Genomic DNA, 14,226 nt, shown 5'->3' with positions numbered 1-14,226 from the left:
ATTTCCTTCCTTCTGCCAATTTTGCCCTTGGTTTGTTCATTTTCTAGTTTTTTGAAGTGTAGGAATAAATAAATTGTCTTTTTTCTTTTAAATGTAGGCATTTATCATAATAAACTTCTTTCTTAGGACTGCTTTTGCTGCATCTCATAAGTTTTGGCAGGTTGTGTTTCTGTTTTCATTTGTTCAAGATATTTTGGCTTCCCTTTGACCCACTGCTTGTTCAAGAGTGTGTTGTTTACTTTTCTACATGTTTGTGAATTTTTCAGTTTTACTCTTATGATTTCTAGTTTTGTACTACTGTGGTTGGAAAAGATACTTGGTATGATTTCAGTCTACTTAAGTCTGCTGAGATTTGTTTTGTGACCTATCATATGATCTACCCTGGAGAATGTTTCATGTATGCTTGAGAAGAATGTTTATTCTGCAGCTGTTGGATGGTATGTTCTGTATGTCTGTTAGGTTCATATGGTATAAACTATAGTTCAAGGCCAGTGTTTCCTTACTGATACTCTGTCTGGATGATCTATTTATCCATTATTGGAAGTGGGGTACTGAAGTCCCCTACTATTATTGTACTATTGTCATTTCTCCCTTCAGACCTGTTAGTATTTGCCTAATATATTTAGATGCTCCAATGTTGAGTGTTTATATATTTTTGATAGTTATATCCTTTGACGAATTGACCACTTTATCAAAATATAATGACCTTCTTTGTCTCTTGTTTCAGTTTTTGGCTTAAACTGTATTTTGTCTGAGATAAGTATCATTACCTCTCCTCTCTTTTGGTTTCCGTAAGCATGGAGTATTTTTTGTCATCCCTTCAGTTTGAGCCTACATGTGTTCTTAAAGCTGAAGTGAGTTTCTTGTAGGTGCCATATAGTTGGGTCTTATTTTTTTATTTATTCAGCTACTCTATGCCTTTTTTTTTTTTGTGGTACTTGGGCCTCTCACTGCTGTGGCCTTTCCTGTTGTGGAGCACAGGCTCCGGATGCGCAGGCTCAGCGGCCATGGCTCACGGGCCCAGCCACTCCGCGGCATGTGGGATCTTCCAGGCCTGGGGCACGAACCCGTGTCCCCTGCATCAGCAGGCGGACTCTCAACCACTGCGCCACCAGGGAAGCCCCACTCTATGCCTTTTGATTGGAGAATTTAATCTATTTACATTTAAAATATTGATAAGGACTTCCCATTTTATTGTTTTCTGTTTTGCAGTTCCCTTGTTCCTTTCTTCCCCTCTTGCTGTCTTTCTTTGTGAACTGATGATTTTCTGCAATGGTAGGCTTTGATTCCTTTCTGTTTAGTTCTTTTTGCATCTACCATAGGATTTTGCTTTATGGTTACCATGAGGCTTACATAAAACATCTTATAGCATGACAGTCCATTTTAAGCTGTCAACAACCTAACTTTGATTGCAAACAAAAACTTTACCCTTTTACCTCCTTCCCCCCACATTTTATGTTTTGATGTCACAATTTACATCCTACCATTTTGTGTATCTATGAACAAATTATTGTAGCTATTGTTATTTTTAATATTTTTAAACCTTTATACTAGAGTTAAGTGATTAATACACTACCATATTAAAGTATCAGAATATTCTGAATCTGACTATATACTTACCTTTACCAGTGTGTTGTATATTTTTATATGTTTGCATATCACTAAATTAGGTCTCTTTGGCACTGAGCTGTGCCACCTTAGAGAAGGGGGTGATGCACACTCCCTTCAATGTGTCCAAGCTTGGATTTTTTTTTCTCCAATGCTGTGCTTTAACTTTTCCATTAGATTCCTGAACTTCCACAAAGGCACTCTATTCATGGGTAATTGTCAAAATTGGTGTTCTTTGGGGAGGGAAGACAGTAGAAAACTCCTATTTCACCATTTTAATGACGTCACTCTCAGTCTTCAAAGCTGATTCCAGCATTGTGGAATGTGGCTGATACTTGCTTTAGCACTGTAAAACAGCAATGTGTTACACTAAATGACTGCTTAAGAACCTGAGAGAGCTTGTGCTTGTGAGGTGGTAACTATTTCCCAAGTATGTTGTTCCATCGCTTATGGAAGGTGATTTCACTTGCGATTTCCCACAGTCTCCCCAAGATGCACTGGTTGGTACATATTTTACTTGGCCCTCGGCAGAGCAGTCTGTGTAGGGTTTTAGTCACCACATGCATATTTTGACTTTTCATGTCTTTTTTTTGGCAGGAATGCAAGATTTCAATTACCTCAGCAGCAACTGTTTTGAGATTACCGTGGAGCTTAGCTGTGAAAAGTTTCCACCTGAAGAGACTTTGAAGAGCTACTGGGAAGATAACAAAAACTCCCTCATTAGCTACATTCAGCAGGTAAACACAGTCTCTAGCATAAAATGGGAGATTTAAGAACATTTAAACCTGGAGTACAATAGTTTCCTAAGAGGATCCCAGCCTACAGGACTCCATCTGACCCAGAATGAGGATGCTGCGTTTGGAAAATGTGTCAGTAGTGATTCAAATAGGCTTTCATTTGTCATAGGTTTTGTGGTTCATGAATATTCACTGAGAACTGACTAAACTGGAGAGTTGTGGAGAAGTGAGGTGACACCCTACTTTCTTTCATATTGTACTAAGCAAGGGCAATCCTAGGATCCTCCTCCACGCTTATCACCTTGTCTCTCAGGCATCTGAGGCAGGACCAGAACTAGAATGAGGTAAGTGAGGCACCTGGGATGCAAATTTAAGGAGCCTTTCACTCTCAGGGTCATGCAGGTATAGGATGTGAGTATCTCCTTAAATTCTGTGCCCCACATGCCTAACTTGTCTCACCCTAGACTCAGCTGGATCCATTATCATCTTCTACTCCCTCATCATCATCATCCCCGAATTAAAAATGAGGAATCAGAGGCACAGAGAAGTTAAACAGCCAGAATGTCTAGTTCCAGAATCACCATGCCATGTTGCCTCTCATGACATAAGCTTAGATCTTTACCAGAGAGTCACTGTACAGAATTTGGGGGAATCTCACAATATGTCAGAATAAAATACCTACCTACTCAGACTTAACCCAGGCCAGTGCCCTGATAGCCCTAGCCCTCTGTACCAGGTAGACACTGGCACCAGGGGCAGTGCTGGTGGGAAAGACCTAAGGACTCTTTTCTTTGCCTGCAGTGCCTTGACAATTTCACATTCCATTCTGTATGCGGCCATTTACACCCAAAGTCAGGGAGAGTGATGTTAGTTTCACATGCTGGCAGGTAGTCCAGACTAATGTTTAAGCTAATTTAACATAAACAAATGCTATTTGCATATATAGGTACATATAAACATATACACATGAACCCAGTGCATTAAAAAATGTAAAATCAGGGCTTCCCTGGTGGCACAGTGGTTGAGAGTCCGCCTGCCGATGCAGGGGACACGGGTTCGTGCCCCGGTCTGGGAAGAAACCACATGCCACGGAGCGCCTGGGCCCGTGAGCCATGGCTGCTGAGCCTGCGCGTCCGGAGCCTGTGCTCTGCAACAGGAGAGGCCACAACAGTGAGAGGCCCGTGTACCGCAAAAAAAAAAAAAAAAAGTAAAATTAGCTTAAGAATTCTTTTACGCATGTCACGTATACATATAATACCTACAAAAAGGGATTATCATGGAATAGATCCAATGATGACAGACAGTGATTAAAAAACACACATTACACAGGATTTTTTTAATCAGTGGGATCCTGCTGCATGTTAACATAAAAAGGCATTTTTCAACAACAAAACTAAGGATAATTAGCCATGTTGACCCTGGAACAAATGTAGTGGGTACCCCTGTAGAATGTCCTTTGAGGAGAGCTATATTTGGATGGACCTTTATTTATTTATTTTTTTTGCGGTACACGGGCCTCTCACTGTATTGGCGTCTCCTGGTGGACACTGCGCCACCAGGAAAGCCCTGGATGGACCTTTTAAGAGCAAAATTTAAACATATAGTTTTAGGCAGAGGAAGTAAGATGGGCCAATTTGGTGTGTTCTTTGCCTAGGTATCAAAGAATGCCTCCTTAATACAATGCTTTTCATTTTATGTACATATTTTTTCAACAAAAATTAAGCTATTTTCATGTCCTAGGTACCCTGTGAGGTACTGGGGAGAGTGCCCTCAAGAAGGCTTTGTATTAGTGAGGTTCAGATATCAATACCTAATTACAAGAGAGGATGATAAATGCTAAAATAAAGAGCAGTGGCAGTACACAGAAGGGTCCCTAACCCAGTCCTGCCAGTTCAGAAAAGGCTTATTGGAGCTATGCTATAGGATTCCCTATAGTCCATGTCAATAAGATTATTACCCTGTCAACAATTAAAAAACTAATTCAGCTGCTACTTAAGTTCTCTCTTAGTTCTTGAGAAAAAAATGCAATATAAAACAAAACCCAAATGTGTGCCATTGGAAAGAGGAGAATGCTTGTCATATTTATGGTGGCAGGTGTATTAATTCATCTAAAAGCTGTTACAATTTATGTAAGAATAATCTGAAAAGAAGAGGGACCAGGTCATACAGTCCTGTTTTATGCCACTTGGAATGAGAATTTGATCTGTCCACAGATACCTGTGACCCACCCTGGCATGACATCAGTGTTATGGTGCAGACTATATAGAAGCAGTAAGAGTGGTATTTGCAGTGAGCTCACACAGCTTGCCTCGGAGGACACTCTAGTTTAGGGAATCAAAGGCTGGCGGAAGATCAGTGAAGACTGCCAGAAGTTCTGTGTTGAAATTTTCTTGACAATGGAACAATATGGTGGTGATTAATGATTGAACACCTGGGCCTAAAATCTAAGTGTGGACTAATTTTACAACTCGTGGAAAGTAGGTGATTAGGGGATCCAATTCAGTAATTGGTTGAGAGGAAATCTCTTGCAGAGTTTTAAAGGAATGTTTGCAGGAACTGGAACTGTAAAGTTAATTAGGGTAAATAGTTTGCTAAGAAGAGCTCCCACACAATAGCTTTGGAACCATCTAGTTCTCAAAATTTCCAAAGAATTTTTCAAGAATGGTTCATGAGCACCTGCATCAGAATCATCTAGATTCTTGTTAAAAATGAGTTTCCTGTCCCAACACTGAATCACAGTCCTAGCAGGGCAGGACCCCAGAGTCTCCATTTCAGCAAGCTCTCTGGGGGGCATTTAAGTATTCGAGGATTTAAGGGCTATTGACATAAACAGTTCTAGTAACAATGAAGAATATTCTGGATTTTTTTTTAAAGCCTTGGTTGATTGAAATGTCCTGGAATCTGGGGAGAGAGAATTATAGGAAGGACAAGTGTAGTAAAATAGCTTCCCCAGGTATGAGTGAAATTTGAACTTCTGGGATTTCTTTTGCAAAAATCATAAAGTGACAGTATTTTCTAGTCTGCATTCCTGTGGAGTCGTGACAGCCTATAACACTTCAGTTGAGATTTATTCCTACAGTGGAAAATTTCAAACAGAAATATTGTGCTTCACAATTGGCATATCAGAGATAGACATTTACTTATTTAACTATTTGTTAATCACATACTGTAATTTAAGTCTTGGGTTGCAAAGGCAGAAAAAAGTAAAGTTATGAATATTAACTGGGTATATTTGTGCCTAATGTAGGTGCATTATATGTTTTTGAAATGATTGATTTATTTTCCAAAGATGAGGAAGTTTAAAACTTTCATTTCTTTAAGGTTTATAATATATCAGGATTATAGTGCCTCAAGATGAATAAATTCATCTCAACAATTTTTCTGATCCCAGTGACTTTTACCATGTGAATTTCATTCAGAAAACTAACTTTTCTTGTTTCCAGTGGCTAAATTTCAGCCTCTTACAATTTTGGTTAGCTAATCCATAGGTAAGTCTTGGGGAAAAGTCTAAGAATGTCTTTTTGTTTTAAAAAAGTGTTTACTCTCTTCTCACTATACTGGTTGCCATTAAAATATTATTTATTATTACTGACAACATGTATAGCTTTTTACCATTGGTAAATTGCCTTTAGAGAAAAGAATTGTGTGTTACTTTTATAGAGTTTCAGAGGTTTTGCTTTTTTAAAAAACAGCAAATGGGGGCTTCCCTGGTGGCGCAGTGGTTGAGAGTCTGCCTGCCGATGCAGGGGACACGGGTTTGTGCCCCGGTCCGGGAAGATCCCATATGCCGCAGAGCAGCTGGGCCCGTGAGCCATGGCTGCTGAGCCTGCACATGAGCCTGTGCTCTGCAACGGGAGAGGCCACAACAGTGAGAGGCCCGCGTACCACAAAAAAAACACAAAACAAAACAAAAAATGAAAAAAGAATTTGCTGATATCCAGGGCTATCTCTTTGATAAAACATTGTACCACTGCCAAATTTATTCTCCAGTGACAAAGGGATACATGAGACTTATTCTACTTTCTGTAGGGAAATATTCAAATATCATCAGTAGCAAAAGAAAATTCATTTTTCTGGGGCCAGATGAGTGAGGAGCAACTGGAGCATTGGGGAGGGGGATGTTTTGTTAGGTAATCAAGCTTAATAGATTATCATTTGATATTTCAGAAGCAGTACCTTCTCAGAGACCTTAAGTGGCTCTCCGTCACTTCAAATACATATTGACTTAGTTGAATTATCATTTAAAAGTAAAGCTGTTTCTGGGGCTTCCCTGGTGGCGCAGTGGTTGGGAGTCCACCTGCCGATGTAGGGGACATGGGTTCGTGCCCCAGTCCGGGAAGATCCCACATGCCGCGGAGCGGCTGCACCCGTGAGCCATGGCTGCTGAGCCTGCGTGTCCGGAGGCTGTGCTCCGCAATGGGAGAGGCCACAGCAGTGAGAGGCCCACGTACCGCAAAAAAAAAATAATAAAAAGAAAAAGAAAATAAAGCTGTTTCTGTAGTTTGCATTGCAGTAGTTGATGACAGCAACTTAATTCACGGGCTTGTCTCAATAAAAGCTCTTTCATTTTATTTCTAAACCCAGTTTTCAGTTAGTAAGTTCACTGACCTTTCATGCACTGATTATCAACCAAAATGATATTATTAATTGGTTTAATGCAAAAGTATTCACAGTGTATATCCTTTTATCTAGAAGTAAAAAGTATTGAAGGGCTGTAATGTGGTTATCTTTTTAAATGACAGCTGCCATATAAAGTATATGCAAGTGACCAAATTTAAAATAGAGAGAAAAACAATGAAATGTGCTAAGACCAGAACTGTTTTACACATTGACAGACCTTTTTGTTTTGTTTTTGCTTTGGTGGTTTGGAAGGTACTTCAAAGTCTTCTTTGACTCAGAACAAGATATCAGTTTTCAGGGGATTACTTCTCATTTGTCTGCTTGCAGAAAAGCAGAGTAAAGAGTACACAGAAAATTCAGTGGCTTTTTTTAGCTTGTTTTGATTCTTAAACAGTGGGGATCTGCAGTATTTTGCTAGAAAATAAGATGTTTGATTGAAGCATGCTTTTAGGTCGTTTCTAATACAGATTTTTTGGTTGTTCTTGACCATCACAGATACACCGAGGGGTTAAAGGATTTGTACGAGACCTTCAAGGTAACCCAATTGCCAATGCAACCATCTCCGTGGAAGGAATAGACCATGATGTCACATCTGGTGGGTGTTCTCTGCCGTGATCGGAGGCTCTAGTATTGCACACGAGAGCGTGGTTACTTCTTAGCATAGTTATACTTCTTACACTGTTCTAAGCAAAGCAATTATATGCGTCATGTCTCTTTACCCCCTCTCCCCCCAGCTTTGATCTAGTTAAATTTTTCTGGGGAGCAGGTCAAGCAATTACTTAGGATGGCTGCTGCGCTTAGAAATTGGGGTGCAGCAGGTGGCGCCCTTTCCTCAGCTGTTTCACCCCAGAGCTGTGAGGTGGGGCCATCTGCGGGAGTCTCTGCAGTTGTCGAGGCAAAGGAAGATGAACCAGCTGGAATTAAAATACTGATCTCTTCTAAGAAGAAGTACTAATGAGCTGTTAATTGGTGAACCTCAGGAGGGAGCAGAAGAGTAGGAAGGACGGTAACTGCCAGTGTATTGTGTGTCTAGGATTTCCCATCCATTTCTTCATTTAATCTGTATCATAAATCCAGATGTATTCAAGGCTGAACAGGATGTTACAGGATTGAGGTTGATGTTAGTTATTTCTAAGTTTAAAGCCTCATTTCCATTTTCCTACTTTGGGGAAAATGATGTATTTTCCTGGCAAACCTACCTACTCCTGTTAATAAATATCTATCCAGCTCGTTTTAGTGTAACTCTCATTTGTTGGGATCTTTTCAACAACAACAATATCTTTTTAGCTATAAACTCTACATGTTTGTAGACCTTAGCATTAATGAACCTTTAGTGCCCAAACATCCTATACCATTACCTATTTCTTAACCTCCACATTTATAATGTGTATTTTTTAAATTCTGAATATTTGTTCTCTAAAACTCCATTTATTTATTCATTAAACAATACTTATCAACACCCCATGAAGTGCCAGCCCAGCTTCCAGACCAATATGCCAGAACCTGTGCCAAGTTATTGCTCCCTTCGCCCCCAGGGAGGGGCTCCTGAAGGACCCAGGCCATGTCCCCTGTGGCCACAAGTAACTGCTTCTGTTAACTCTAGCGTAACATACAAACATTATTTTCTCTGCATTCCAGATGTGAAAAATTTAGAAAAATCTGGACGTTGGGAATAATTATAGGTAGAAAGGAATGAAATCTGAGGAGTGGGCTCTGGGACACTGCAGCTTTTCTAGGGCAGGGTGAGGTAGTAGGGAGGGATGAGCAACGGGGTCTAAGGTGGAGAGAAAACCCAGTGCCTTGTTCAGGAAGGCTGGAATGTTTCAGGAGGGAGAGAGTGTGAAAAGTGTCAGGAATGAGGCAGAGTGGAGAATCTTGTGGATAAGGCAGAGTGGAGAGTCTTGATGAGTCTATTTCAGTGGACCAGCGGAGCCCAATTGGGGAGGGTCTAAGGAGAGAGGAGGAGACACATTTGAAATGAAGAGTAGACAAGTCTTTCCAGAGATTTTGCTGTAAAGCAAAGAAGATAAATGAGGCACTAGCTGAAAGGAGATGTAGAGTCCAGAGGTAGAATGGAAGAGATGGTGATGGGGGTTTATTTTTTTCTGATGGTTTCCATATTCACAATGAAATACAATGGGAAGCATCAACAGAGAGTGAGGATGAAGAGGATGCTTTACAGGTGTTAGGAAAAGGGAGACTGTCCACTAGATCCTTGGTATTCAGAGTATGACCCCTACCAGCAGCTGAATTCAGCATCACCTGGAGCTGGTCAGAAATGCAGAAGCTCAGGTCTCATCCCAGAGCTAGTGAATTAGAATTTGTACTTTACTGTTTCCCAGGTGATTGATGCACACTAATCTAGGAAATGGGAGAGTGAAAGGGCTTGGGAGGAAGACAGGGCAGGACCAGGGCCTGTGGAAGGCTGGTGTTTGTGGACAGGAGACAGCCCAGCTTGGGTATGTGTTTTCCCCAGCCCCTCACAGCCACAGGGGCAGGCAGACAGTAGAGGAGGTGGGTGTTACTCAGCGCTGGTGGTTTGCCAGGCCTATAAGCAGGTGGGGAACAGCACATAGGTTGAAGGATATGTGTATCGTTGACTGGGGTGCCCAGGAACCTAAGCTGCTCAAGGAGAAGACGGGGGGTGTGAGGGGAGGAATGGGAACAGAAGTCCTCTGGAGGGCTGATTGTAAATGCAGTTCCTAGAAGGCAGCCAGACCAACTATTCTGAGTCTTTAGAAATTTAAATTTCTAACAAGTCCCTGAGGGTTTCTGACGAGGTGCCTTCAGCCGCACTTTCTGAGACTGACCTAGACTCAGACCTCCGGGTCTTCACAGCCAGATGCTCGGCAAGAATCAAAACATGGTGCCAGATGGTGGGATCCCACTGCTTGGGGACTTGATATAGCTGTTAACCTGTGTTACTCCTGACATGATTATGATGATTCATCATATTAGAAGATTTATTAGATAACATTAATGTCTGTAAAATTGCTGTAAGTAACGATGCCCTCTAGAGAGTGTCATGCTCTTTTCAATGGAATTTCATTAAATTCAGTAAACATCTACTTTTAAAACAGGGAATCAAAATTGAACTTAGATGGCATAACTATGCATTTCATATATGTGCCTGTGACTTGAAATTTTGTTGCCCTGCAGCAAAGGATGGTGATTACTGGAGATTGCTTGTTCCTGGAAACTATAAAGTTACAGCCTCGGCACCAGGCTATCTGGCGATAACAAAGAAAGTGGCAGTTCCTTATAGCCCCGCTGTCAGGGTAAGTGATCGTGATAATAGCTAAAATGTATTAAGCACTTACCATGGGTCAGGCATGTTTAAGTGATTATGTTTAGCTCTCATAATAATTCTGTGAGATAGAAGCCATTATTATCCTGTTATCCATCTGTTAAAAGATGAGAAAACTGAGGCCTAGCAAAGTTAAGTGACTTGCCCAAGGGCTCAGTGATTGATTTAACACCACTCAGTGTGAAGCTCTATTACCATTTCTCAGTTTTTGAAGAGATCCACCAGAAAATCAAATAAAACCTTAAAAAAATGAAGCTTTTATTTGCTGACCTTGATTTCAATCTCAATAATATTCTGTTCAATTTATCTTTTTATCCCTAGCACCTAGTATAATACCTTACTCAATAAGTATTTGGAAAAATAAATTAGGCCTGCAAGGTAAATTTAGGCATTAACTAAACATTTATTAAGCACACACTATGAGCAAGGCCCTCTATGCTAAGAACTATCAAGAATGATACCTATTTAAGTAAATACCATTTATTTTACTAGGAAGGTGGTGGTGATAAGACCAAAACTCCTTTAGAGAAGGATTTTACTATTGTCCTTGTATTACGTTTACTATGGAATGGCCTACAGAGTTTCCAATTAAAAAGCTTGAAAAGAATTTATTGTGTTTTTGTTTATGTCCCCAAAGTTTGGAGTATAAATGCTTGGTTTTGCAAACTAAATATCCTGAGTTTTTAACTGTTGCTTTGGTTTCGATTGTGTGTATGTATATATTAGGCTGGATATGTATTAAAATCAGGAGGTAAATTTGGGCAAATAAAACCTGGACAAAAGTAGCTCCAGAGCCAGGTTGAAAAGGTTCAACTATTTTGACCCTTAGCCTTTCTAGCCCGTGTGAGTTCAAGGAGGTATTGAGTAGTCACTTTCTTAAATAACCACAGGCTCAAGTGGCCAGATCAAAGAACTCTTAGATCCATGGGGAATGGGGCATGGCTATCTCCTGGGCCCGGGGAGGACTGGGGTTTGGAGCTGCGTATTTTGAACAGTCCTTTGTGCAGAAGTGTATGAATTCTCCATAGACCTGATGAGGATGCCCAGTTCATAGGAGAGTTGAGTTCCTGGACTACTGGCCTTCGTGGTGGTTTGGAGATGTGTGTATTTCCATCAGTTTTTTTTAGCAGATTCAAGGTTCTAGAAAGCAGAACCTTGTGGTTTGGAACACCAGGACACTGAACTGCATTCTTCCGTATTTCCCCAGCTTTTAGGAGAAAATTCAGGGCTGGCAGGAGAAGCTCACTGAATAGTCAAAGGCAGAAAACTAATTATAAGTTACAACTTTTTATGGGGGAAAAACTGCCTTTAAACAATCTGCCTCTAAATAATCTGCTTTCCAATAATTCTAGAAAGCTATTAGATCAAAGCACATTTGAAACATAATGGCATTTGAAACATAATGGCTTTTGATATTTTTTTCCCTAAAAGTGTCTTGTTGCTTATCATGAGAGGTTTTTTAGGATATACTTTAATTCAGGTGGCTGGATTGAGCTTATTTTAATAAACTCTAAACCTGCTGTTCTTTTCTCAGTTTTTAAAGGTACGTAATCAGTTTGATAACAATATACCCTTATTTTCTCCTTTAGGTTGATTTTGAACTGGAGTCATTTTCTGAAAGGAAAGAAGAAGAGAAGGAAGAATTAATGGAATGGTGGAAGATGATGTCAGAAACTTTAAATTTTTAAAAAGCCTTCTAATTAACTGCTTTTAATCTATATAATGTAGTATGATGTAATATGGCCATTTTCTTTTAGATTTTGTGCAGTTAATATTTAACATTGATTTATTTTTTAATCATTTAAATATTAATAGGCATTACTTAAAATAGACTCAAGTAAAAATATAAGAACTTGGTCTATAATGTTCATTTTCCTACATATAAGACACAGAGGACCATAGAAGAGATTTAAGTGATTTTGCCATTTTAGGTGTAGATGCAATAGTCCATGTATTATTTGCAATACAGAACTTTTTGAGTAATTCTAGATTTTAAAAGTTAGTGAGTCCTTTTAATGTAATTGGTGACAATGTCACATAATGAATGCCATCAGAAAGGTCAACAGCTATAGCTTGAGTTGTGAGCACTCTACTGCAAGACTTAAACCAGACCTGTGTAAATTGTCATTGTCTCTTGTGCTGACTAGCTATATAAGCATGATCTCATTAATGCATTCTCGATGGGAAGAAAATGTAAACGTTTAGCAAGAGGTTTTATGAAAGGAATGGAAATTGACTTCTTGGTTGTACATATCGGGGCAATACTGTTATATTATTCAGCTGGCTAACACTGCTTCACAGTGTAGGGTTTCTCTTGGTTGTCGATTGTCCCAGAATTGCATTCTGAATGATTAAATATTAAAAAATCCCTATGATATATATTTTAATTCTCTATGATTTTTGGTCTAGAGTTGTGGTCTTGTGATAAAAAACATATGTATTCCCTTGAGAGTGGCCTCTCATTGGTTCATCCTGTATATTTTTAAATTTATTAAGTGACTGTTGTATGCCAAGCACAGTGCAAGCTCTGTGTATATTATTTTGGTGGACAAAAGGTTCTGATTCCATGGATCTTATGGACCAGCTGTGGACATAGACTTTAAATAAATATACACACAAATGAATATGTAATTAAGCATTGTGATGAGTAAAGTGACAGGAAGGACTAGTGTGTGGAGAAAGAGAATGTCAGCACAACTTAATTTAGAGTGGATGAGGGGATTCAGGGATGGCCTCCCAATGCGTGTAAGCCCAGACCTAGGCTATGAGTAGGTGTGAGTAATGCAGAGTTACTGAGTGTAGGGGTGCGTGTGTGTGTGCATAGTGGTGGTGGTATGGTTGAGCAATGCTTCAGGTACAGGTTTTTGATTAAATAGTGCTAACCATTGTAATAATAGACTCCCAAATATATACTGGCTTAAACACAATAGAAGTGTATTTCTTACTCAGGTACCTGTACTGGGCAGAAGACAGAAAGATGAGATAGCTTTTCTCCACGCAGTCATTCTGAGTCTCTTTCTGACAGATGATCTTCCATCTTCTACATGTGGCTGCGAGAGTTGCCTGGTGGTCATCTCCATTGCAGCCAATCGGAAAGGGGAAAGAGCACGGAGGAGCATGTAGGGAATGTCTGTATGGGCCAGGCCTGGAAGAGGTATACGTGACTTATGATCACATCATATTGTCTAGAATTGTATCCTCTAGCTATATTGACTGCAAAGGAGTCTGGGAAATATAGTCTAGCAGCACACCTAGGTAGGTGAAGAGAATATGATCTTTGGTGAGCATGTAACAGCCTCTGCCAGATAGAAGGAAGAGTAGGTGAAGATGCATTAGGGTAGGAAAGAACATGGCTTGCTGGAGGACTAGAAAAAGGACAGAATGACTGGAGCAGAGATGTGGGAGGTGGGAAGTAAAGGCCAGGAAAGTTGACAGGTACAAAATCATGCAGGACCTTATGGACCAGAATTGAGGATTCTGTTTTTAGAATCACTGAATGGTCTGAAGCTAGGAAAGGACATGATCTAATTTAAGTTTTAAAGGTCATTCTTGCCGCTGTGTCCAGAGTAGAAGCAAGAGTAGAGACTAGTCAGGAAGCTATTGCAGGGCCCAGAATAGTGGCGACTTGGATCAGGTTGTGGCAGTAGAGATGAGAAGATGTGCGTGGTTTGTGATGTATTTCAGAGGTGGAATTGACAGGCCTTGGTGAGACATTGGATGTGGGCGATGAGGAGGCAGGTGTCATAGATGACATCATGTTTCTAACTTGACCAAATGGGTACATGGCATGTGGCATATTGGAGAAGCAGCAGATTGCAAAGGTGAGAAGAAAAAATTTCAGTATAGGAAATGTTAAGCTTGAGATGCCTATGCTTGTGATATATACAAATGGAGGTGTTGCTTGTATGGCTGCATAGTCTATGTGTGAAGCTCTAAAAGAGGCCTGGGATTGGA

The 14,226-nt window shown here is 40.1% G+C and overlaps 1 protein-coding gene across 1 annotated transcript in view; it reads left to right on the top strand.

The window, feature by feature from the left end:
* CPE (carboxypeptidase E) overlaps nt 1–12,896 on the top strand; it is a 106,668-nt gene extending 93,772 nt beyond the window's left edge. Inside the window, exons 6-9 of the mRNA XM_027095838.1 lie at nt 2,206–2,345; nt 7,461–7,560; nt 10,125–10,243; nt 11,862–12,896. Coding sequence (XP_026951639.1) covers nt 2,206–2,345; nt 7,461–7,560; nt 10,125–10,243; nt 11,862–11,960 — 458 coding nt within the window. The 3' untranslated portion in view covers nt 11,961–12,896. The remainder of the gene's footprint in view (nt 1–2,205; nt 2,346–7,460; nt 7,561–10,124; nt 10,244–11,861) is intronic.
* Nucleotides 12,897–14,226: the final 1,330 nt, after the last annotated feature.

This window comes from Aethalodelphis obliquidens, unplaced genomic scaffold (genome assembly GCF_003676395.1).
Source record: "Aethalodelphis obliquidens isolate GAN/ISIS:26980383/991018 unplaced genomic scaffold, ASM367639v1 scaffold95, whole genome shotgun sequence".
Lineage (NCBI taxonomy): Eukaryota > Metazoa > Chordata > Mammalia > Artiodactyla > Delphinidae > Aethalodelphis > Aethalodelphis obliquidens.
Note: the sequence above shows the minus strand (reverse complement) of the source record. Positions and strands in the feature narration are given on the sequence as shown.